At 43.8% G+C, this 10,000-nt stretch overlaps 1 protein-coding gene across 2 annotated transcripts in view; it reads right to left on the reverse strand.

Moving 5' to 3' along the window:
• Positions 1–1,991: 1,991 nt before the first annotated feature.
• Positions 1,992–10,000, reverse strand: part of ccdc85a (coiled-coil domain containing 85A) — a 42,704-nt gene continuing 34,695 nt past the window's right edge. For both annotated transcript variants that reach the window (XR_004165019.2, XM_012819893.3), the window contains exons 3-4: positions 7,102–7,159; positions 1,992–3,659 (exon numbers count right to left, since the gene is read on the reverse strand). Coding sequence is in view for 1 of the 2 variants with exons in the window: in XM_012819893.3 (XP_012675347.2) it covers positions 3,644–3,659; positions 7,102–7,159 (74 nt within the window). In the remaining variant the exon portion in view is untranslated. The remainder of the gene's footprint in view (positions 3,660–7,101; positions 7,160–10,000) is intronic.

A 10,000-nucleotide genomic window follows, 5' to 3' on the forward strand; every position in this document is an offset into this window, starting at 1 on the left:
TACAACCAAAGCCAGTGATCTCTAGATTGAAGATGACCGTTTCCACACTCCAGCGTATGGTGGTTAAAAAGGAAAATGAAGGTATCGGGGCTAACACATAAACTTATCAATCTCATGGGAAATAAAAAGCTGACATTCAACAAATATTGTGTCTCAAATAACAGTGTCTCAGGTTCAGGATAAGCCTCTCTTTTCACTGACAATCTGCAAATCATATCCTCCAAAAAAAATAAAAAATCTGCCTTATCTTTGACTTAGTCACAAACACCATTCTCAATTCTACACTGCATCAATACAGTGTAGGCATTACAGATTCAAGTCACCTCGTGAATCAAACAATAAAGTATTGCCATAATTAAATATTTTCCTCAGTCCCGGTATGCGACTCCATTTAACAAATACAGCAGCAGACCTGGCCCCCTGCCAGCCACAACCCAAAACACAATCCCCGAGCTCTGAGCCCTGCCTCAGCACTTCGACAGTGTGATTCATTCTCCTTTAGACACTCTTATATTACTCATATCAGTGCAGGTTCTAGCCCTGGGTGCCCACAGATACAATGCAGATATGAAACATTATCACATTGATTCTGTATAAAAAAAGTGCTCAGACTCATTTTGAATGTGTGCCATTGTGTGCTATATTTAAAGCCTTTGGTTCCCGTTGGTCTGAAGGGTATATTGATGGATTGGAAGTTTTGCTCAGGCGGGGAGTTAGGCCAGCCCTTAGCACGAGCCTCTGGGTGTGCTGCATTGCAGTGGAAAGGCAGACCCACCAGCGACCAGGCTGCATGTGTGTGTGTGTGAGAGAGAAATGTGTGTGTGTGAGAGAGAATTGCGTGTGTGTGCAGGGTTTACTGGGACAATGGTCACGCGTGTGGTGCAATACGACTCTCTCTCTCTCTCTCTCTCTCCATGAGTGTGTGCATGTGTCTGTGTGTGTGTGTGTGCGTGTGTGTGTGTGTGTGTGTGTGTGCGTGCGTGTGTGTGTGTGTGTGTGTGTGTGTGTGTGCTTCTGTGCTGACAATACTACATCTTAATTCAGAGCATACCCATACCTTGCCTTTGTTCTGCAATACAGCAGATTTTCCAGAACAAGTCACACCCACACATACAAATACTCTCTCACACACCTGCCCATAAACAAGCTCACACAGTAACGCACACACATAAACACTCTCTCTCTCTCTCTCTCTCTCTCTCTCTCTCACACTCTCTCTCTCTCTCTCTCTTTCCCTCCCCTGTAGAAACAGGATAATGCAAACTTACCGTAACCCAAAGTGCAGGAGCCATTCTTCCCTCCCATCATTCATTCACATGAATCTCCCTGTTCATCTAATCACCACATTATCTGCCTCTATGGCCGCTCGCCAGGTGGGGAGGGGAGGGGAGGGGGGGAGGGGAGGGGGGACACCTTGATCAATATGTTTTCCCTGCAAATATCATGCAGCACTGTACAACTCTGAGGATGTTGGAGTATGAGGAGTTCACCGTGCTCCGCAGTCGATAGGCGAGGCCACACCACAGGAGCTGCTCCACCCTTCCCCACTTCACCCTGCAGCTCCTTCATGGACACCGAGGAGTACCTGGGAGTACACCCTGACTGAGTTCCCTCGCTTACTCATATTAACTTTATTAACATACTCTTATGATGTTACATACTCTTATTATTAACTGTTATTAACGTACTCTTATGATGTCACACTCTTATTATTAACTGTTATTAACGTACTCTTATGATGTCACACTCTTATTATTAACTGTTATTAACGTACTCTTATGATGTCACATACTCTTATTATTAACTGTTATTAACGTACTCTTATGATGTCACATACTCTTATTATTAACTGTTATTAACACACTCAATTACTCATGATGCTCGGTTCTGTTTGAGCTCTTTGATGTGGTGTCCATTGGATCTTTGATGTGGTGTCCATTGGAGACAAGGAATACTTAGGACCCAAATAAGAGATCTTTTGAGGAAAGATGTTTTACATAAAGACACTTTTATTATCTTATACATACATCTGTTTGGTATAATAATAATTATAGATATAATAATACCGGTACGTCAAAAATAATAGTTATAATTATCATAGTTTTAAAAAACTAAGCAATAAACTACTCTTTACTTTCTCAAAAACATAAAAGTTGTATATATATATATATATTAATTTATATTAATGTTAGTTCTGTCTCTTAATCTGTCAAGAAAAATAAAAAAGATCACAGGATAAGGAGGTTACAAAGTAGCCGTGACTGTTTAACTGAATGTCTTACAGCAGGTCATATGAGTCATGTAGATGGTAACCTGGGCCCTCGTGAGAGGCTACAGAGCATTAGATGTGACAGCTATGTGCTTGTGTGTGTGTGTGAGTCTGTGTGTGCGTGTGTGTGCGCGAGTGCGCGTGTGTTTCTCTGTGTGTCTGTACGTGTGAGTGCGAAAGTCTGTCTGTATGTGTGTGTTTTTGTTTTTGTTGTGTATGCACATTAATGAATGCACAGATTCCTGTGAGCTTGGGTTTGTGTCCAGTGCACATGAGCAAGTCTGTGTGTCGATGTGTGTTTGTATGTGCGTATGTGCGGGTATGTATGTATGTGCATTTTACTCTTCTGTATGCATGTGGGCTAGTTCAAGTGTGCACAACACGTTTTGATCTAGCACTTTCTCCTATGAACAGCTACGGTACAGGTCTGCATGTAATACTGCTAGTTTGGATGAACTGGGTGACAGTGTCCACGTGGACTGGATGAGCAGGGCAAGCAGAGCATCCTGGTCCTTTTTTTTGTGTCCTTCTAATGGGAATTAAAAGACCTTTTTTTTTTTTAAACGTCTGTGTTTTCTCATCTCTCTGGAATGTTCCGGTTCTAGTGAGGGGGAACCTGAAGAGTGTGTATTGGGTTCTAGTGAGGGGGAACCTGAAGAGTGTGTATTGGGGTCTTAGGGGGTGGTGGTGGTGGTGGAGGGGTATCATTGCGTCCAGGACTGGGAATGCTCTTGTGGCTTGGGAGTTAGCAGTGCTCTCTTTCGCTACTCGGGTGCACGGGTGGCAGCTGTAAACAAAAGGGACCATTTAGCCTCCTGAGTCCTGCTTCGTCATTCATAGATCTCTGATATACTAACACTGTGTTTCATTAAAGGAGGTAGGACTATTTTGTTGGCAAATAGAGAGATTCCCGTATCTTGTTGTATTTATGTTTTTTTTTTTGGCAAGATGGAAATCCATTTGGCAATCTTGGGGAGTTTCAAGCCTTCTTCTTTTCGTCCACCTCTGGGTCCTCTGCAGGGCCGGTGTGAGGGGGAGGAGGTCCTCTGCAGGGCAGGTGTGAGGGGGGAGGAGGGGGGAGAAACGTGGAGGACTGGCTTTGATCCAACAGGCACCAGTGTGAGGACAGAGAGAGGAGCAGAAGTCAGGTCTTTCTTTCTTTCTCTCTCTCTCCCTCACTTTCTCCCTACCCTCCATCTCTCTCTCTCTCTCTCTCTCTCTTTCTTTCTCTCTTTTTTTCCTCTTGTGCTCTCTTCTCTCGATCTTCTGCTTTTATTTTCCTTCCTGGGTGGATGTTGGTTGAAAGAGAGACACAAGGGTCCTGCATCGCGCCCAGAGTCAGGAGCCCGCAGCTGGATCCACTCAGGCCGGCGGTCAGGAGGCATCGAAGCTGCAAGGCAAAGCCAACTGAGGTCAATACAGAGGCCTGGTATCAGCGCGAGGGCAGCACAGACAACAACAAAGGAATATCATCAGTACCATCTATGCCAGCTATCTGGGTTTGTACATGTAGATGTCAATATGATAATGGGTTACTTTGCATAACCACAACATGAAAGATTCATGAGAGTTTCTCATCTGCTGGGATCCAAGTGCAGGCATATATACACACATCACACTTTTGTTGGGAAGAAGTGAGGGACAATGACAGGAGGATACAAATAAACCTGTGTGTGTGTGTGTGTGTGTGTGTGTGTGTGTGTGTGTGTGTGTGTGTGTGTGTGTGTGTGTGTGTGTGTGTGTGTGTGTGTGTGTGTGTGTGTGTGTGTGTGTATGTGTACTGATTGTACTAGTGATGTGTGTGGGAATGTGTCAGTCTAGGAACTTTTTTTACATAAACTATATTAACAAGCAGAATATTGCCAATCAACTGTATTTAAATCTTGTTGATTTAAATCAAAATCCAAAACCATCTATATTCTCATTTTGTCTTGTTGGAGGGACCAAAAGGCTTATGCTCCCTGACAAAGCAAAGCAGGTAATGCACCAAAAACACCATACTATTTATATCCTATCGCTCGTTCTTTGGCCTGGAATAGAAGAATGGCCAAAGGCGGCTCAGATTCAGGAGTTGTATTAACTGAGACTTCTGACATTAGGAAGCGAGCTACAGATTTTTACTCAATATTGTTCAGAAGAGAATACGAAAGAAAAGCAAAAAGACTGAGTGATGTCTTCCTTAAGGGTTTGCCAAAGCTAAAAAAAGATTCGGCTGAAAGGCTGGATAGAGCATTGACACTGAAGGAGCATGCAGCTGTTATGGGAATGAAAAAAAGGGGCCAACGCCTGGAGTAGATGGTTTACCAGCTGAATGATTTCAGTCTTTCTTGGTGTTTTCAGTCTTTCTTGGTGTTTCATTGAAAAATAGTAACAGTGTCCTACAGTGTCCTACGCCTGTATGCTGGTGATTTAGGAGGGATGGTGTGTGTTCCAGTGTGTTCCAGTGTGTCGTGTGTGCCATTAAAAACCTGACAAAGGTCTTAATTATTATTATTATCTTAATTATTATGGTAAATGGACAGAACAACACATAGATGCACTGCATAATATTTTCAAGTATTTTGGGCTCCTTTCTTCTGCTAGAGTCAGTGGGTTTAAAAGTGTGGCTATTTTAGTGGGTGAGTGGCTGGGTAGCCTGCCAAAGCCTCCAGATGGGCTTCATTGGGAAAGGACGTTTAAATCAATGGAAATGGTTGGCGCCAGTGTTATCATACAGAGGGCGTTGCCTGATGATAAACAATTGTGTGGCTTCTTTTCTATGGCATGATTGAATGAGCTTGGATCCACCACCAAACGTACTGGCCAAAATACAGACACTTTTGATTGATATTTTTTGGGATCCACAGCATTGTGCTTCAAGTGTTTTGTATCTTCCTAAGAAGAGGGGAGGACAAGGAGTTGTTCACTTGTCCGGCAGAGGTGCAGCTTTTCGCCCTGTGAAATGTTACATACTGTGTTTTTTTTTTTGGACAGGATTGACCCTTGTTCTTAATGGATCCCTCTAAATTGAATACAAATAGGCTGCCTGTTTTTTTTATTTATCTTTTGTTATCAAGGACTCTTCAAAGTTTGGAAACTGTACAAGGTACAAAAGGTAATAGATGAGGTTACACTTCCTGAAGTAGATGAATGTGAAGGTTCCCCTCCACTCCCTACTGAGTCAATGATAATGGACATGGATGAGGTCAGTGGTCAAATTATGAACAAAAACAATTTTGGGTGGATAAACTGTAGAATTGATACACCCTGGTGTGCTGTCTTAATGATGAGAAACAATGTAAAGCCTGAATGGGGACCTTTGAGCATGCCATTAACCAAATAAAATAGGGGGCTTGCAGTGGACGGTTTTTCAAGGAACAGTGGCAATGGTTTTGTTAATTTCTGTTTTGAATCCAGAAGTCAGACCTGACTATTCTTTTTGTACGCAGAGAGAAACGGTATTTCATGTTTTTTTTTAACATTGTTTGAGATTATGTCCTTTGTTTGACCTTTTACAGGCTTCTGATGAAGGTTTTTTTTTTAAACAAATATTCATTCTTGGTTTTATACAATGTAAGACGAACAGGTCACAGGGACAATTGATAAATCTCATTTTAGATAATGCAGAAATGGCAGTCTAAATCAGTATGAAAAAACTCGAACAGGACTCTGATCATGATGTTTAAACTGCTTTATTCAGACTGTGGGTTTGGTATTATAAAGGGGCTGTGTGCCCATTGATCAATGAAGAACTAGCTTTTGTTATTTGTTCTTTTTATATGTATTTATTTATTTTTCTTCTTTTTCTGCTTTTGTTGGTTGAAGTTTTAAAGATGTAAAGTAAATCAAATATTTTTGTAATAAGGTGTTCTAAAATTCAGAAAAATTCCCTCGCTCTCTCTCCCTTTCCCTCGCTCCCTCGCTCTCTCTCTCTCTCTCTTTCTCTCTCTTTCTCTCTCTCTCTGTCATGTGTGTGTGTGTGTGTGTGTGTGTGTGTGTGTGTGTGTGTGTGTGTGTGTGTGCCATAATATATGGTGGTGCACACATGTGTGTATGTGTGCCTACACTCAGCAAAAATCAAGAGGGCAAACCTTGCTTAATGCAAGCCTGAGGGTTGAAATATTCTACCATTAAAATGGCTTCATCATTAAATATTAACTCTGCCCATTGCTTCCTCTGCCCAGAGCACATTTAAGAGGAAGGTTAGGAGCAGGGTGCCCCCCCCCCCCCCTCACACACACACACACACACACACACACACACACACACACACACACACTAACACACACACTAACACACACACACACACACACACACACACACACACACACACACACAGCCAGCCAGTCAGTGGAACCACTTGAGCTGCTTAAAACTCAATCTGACTCAAACAAACGGACACTCATGGACATGTGGTGCCTACTCACAACACACTCAGACACACACAAACACAACCAGCCACCACACAAACACACACACACACACACACACACACACACACACACAAATACCATGCAGGCACAAACAGTACACATGTGCCCACGCACACATACAAACAAACTCATCTGTCTTTTTCACATAGTAGCTTGTTCCCACTTCATCATTCCTGTCCAAGAACACAATCCTATACTCCATCCGACCTGAACCAACTACAACCCATGCTATCATCAGAGGCAATCCTGCAGCAGTTTTTTATAGCCAATGTTCCACACGTCAACACTCTTCCCAAGTTAATTTGTAATGTTACCATCATTACTACACTTACATTAGCACTATTATATTGTACAGTTATAGGTTATGTTATAGTATGAATTTCTTTCCATGCATGCATCTGTATGTCAGTCATCTCTTACCTGTCCCAAAACTTGACACTTCTACATGAGGTGGTGCAGCATCCCAAGGGTATCAGCGCTGTAATAGAAGAACAGTCAGTCAGTGCTGCTTCCAAATCGCAGAAACACAATTACTTCAACCTCGGTGAACAAAACAGCCGCTTGTCATTCAACTGGCTGTGTAGTCGTCGCGGGCTGTTCCACAGGGTCAGATGTTTTGGTGCGGTAATAGTGGGTTGAGCCACTGAGAAGGGAGATAATACTAATTATTCTGAGCTGCTAAACTAGCTAATTCAACAGCTAATTAACCCAAAAGACCTCGGTGGCTTTTGTGGTAGTTTTTCTGCCGTGCAAAAAAACCTAGATGGTGATTCCTAAATTGTGGTGTTAATGCCTTTTAATTAACTGATAATGTGAAGTGGCATTGAGGAATGGAGGATGGGGCGGGGGAAACTGAGGGAATGCGGGGCTCTGTGGGTAGGGAGCTGGGAGTTTAGAGGGCTGTTTGCTGGCAGTGTGAGCTGCAGTGTTTGAGCCGGAATGGAGGCTGCTGTATATTGTGTGACCTGGCGGCGTCTGGGCACTGATGCTGCTCTGATCTCCTCTGGTCACGACATGGCTGCCCGCACGCAGCTCTATTTCTCTCTCTGTGTCTCTTTCTGTCTCTCTCTCTGCTACAAACTCACTGTCCACCTCTCTCCTCTCCTCCCCCCCCCTCTCTCTCTCCTACAAACTCACTCCACCTCTCCCCTCTCCTCCCCCTCTCTCTCTCTCCTACAAATTCACTCTCCACCTCTCTCCTCTCCTCCCCCTCTCTCTCTCTCCTACAAACTCACTCTCCACCTCTCCCCTCTCTCTCTCTCTCCTACAAACTCACTCTCCACCTCTCTCCCCTCTCCCTCTCTTTTTCTCCTAAAAACTCACTCTCCACCTCTCCCCTCTCCTCTCCTACCCCTATCTCTCTCCTACAAACTCACTCTCCACCTCTCTCCTCTCCTCCCCCCCTCTCTCTCTCCTACAAACTCACTCCACCTCTCCCCTCTCCTCCCTCTCTCTCTCTCTCCTACAAATTCACTCTCCACCTCTCTCCTCTCCTCCCCCTCTCTCTCTCTCTCCTACAAACTCACTCTCCACCTCTCCCTCTCTCTCTCTCTCCTACAAACTCACTCTCCACCTCTCCTCTCCTCCCCCCCTCTCTCTCTCCTACAAACTCCCTCTCCACCTCTCTCCTCTCCTACCCCTCTCTCTCTCTCCTACAAACTCACTCTCCACCTCTCCCCTCTCCTCCCCCTGTTTCTCTCTCCTTCCCATGCGTCTCCTGCTCTTCGTTATCTATGCAATCTCTTCTGATCTGTCTTTTCTTTCCCATCCAGTCCCACCGTCTTTTCTCAAACCATCCATTCACATTTTTTCTCAACCTCATTCATATCATTCTTTAACAATCTTTATTTTTTGTCAGTTCTCCGAAATCAATCTTTTGTGTTACTACATGCACGACACAGTATAAATCAGAGCCCCACGGTCCCACCAGGGCCTTTAAATAATCTCATTATGTACCTGTTTAACACACATCTTACCCAAACACAGAAACAAACACACACACACAATTGTCTACACTACCAGATTGACTAGGCTGCCTCTCAGAGAGCCAAAAAAATCAATTTTTCCAATGAATGCATGAAGACACACTGACACACACACACACACACACACACACACACACACACACACACACACACACACATGCTTTGAGATACAACATGAATCTGCCTACTTAACACACAATTGTACAAACACAAAGATGTAGTGGAAAAAACGGTATCGCTTACGCACTAAAGATCCCATACCATCCCGGGCACAGAGAGGGCACAGAGAGACAGAGAACACAGATAGGCTGGCACAGAGAGGGCACAGAGACAGAGAACACAGATAGGCTGGCACAGAGAGGGCACAGGGAGACAGAGAACACAGATAGGCTGGCACAGAGAGGGCACGGAGGGGGCACAGGGAGACAGAGAACACAGATAGGCTGGCACAGAGAGACAGAGACTGAGAAAATGAGAGCTCACTTCTTCACCGTGGGTTTGTGTGGAAGGCCTATAAAACAACATGGTGTCCCATATTTTCTGGATGGCAAATGGCGGCGGCTTTGCTGATAACATCAGAGACGAATAACAGAAATACTGTTCATGCAATTCGGTTAAAGGTCGATCCAATCACTTTCTTTTTCATTCTACACTGCGTCCATGTTTTATGCCACTGACCTTGCAGTAACCTCAGTGGGGACTGAGTGAATCCAGAGAGGGGGAAGCAATGGCAGACTACCAGTAAAGGCTAGTCATTTGTGTAGACAAAGATTGAAACTTGCAGAAGAACCAATATGCTCTCTTCCAAAATCTCAACTGATTGGTTGAGCAGAGTCTCAAACAAATGCTGATTGGTTGAGCAGGGCCTGCAAATGTTTAACAAGAATGTGAAAATGTGTTGACAGATCCCCTCTGCTCAACTGAAATGGAGTAGATATTGTCTGAAATGGTCCCTGATTGCCACTGCAGAGCTTCCTACCATATTGGTTAACACACTGACCTCCTAAAGCATCACAGATTAATTAGAATGCGAAACAAGATCCTGTTGAAATAATGACAGAATATTACCACAATAAATATATTTAAGTGAGTTGAATTCAAATTCTCTCTCTCGCTCTATCTCTCTCTCTCTATCTCTCTCTCTCTCTCTCTCTCCCTCTCTCTCTCTCTCTCTCTCTCTCTCTCTCTCTCTCTGTCTCACTAAAGATCAAATGCTTAAACCACACTCATTGCCTTAGTCCGAACTCTTTGATGAGAAAGTTATGTGATGGGAGAACAAAAGACCTCTTAAGCGCCAGGAGCTCCACTGTCTGAACTGATGCTGTTGTTTTATA

This window comes from Clupea harengus, chromosome 13 (genome assembly GCF_900700415.2).
Source record: "Clupea harengus chromosome 13, Ch_v2.0.2, whole genome shotgun sequence".
NCBI lineage: Eukaryota > Metazoa > Chordata > Actinopteri > Clupeiformes > Clupeidae > Clupea > Clupea harengus.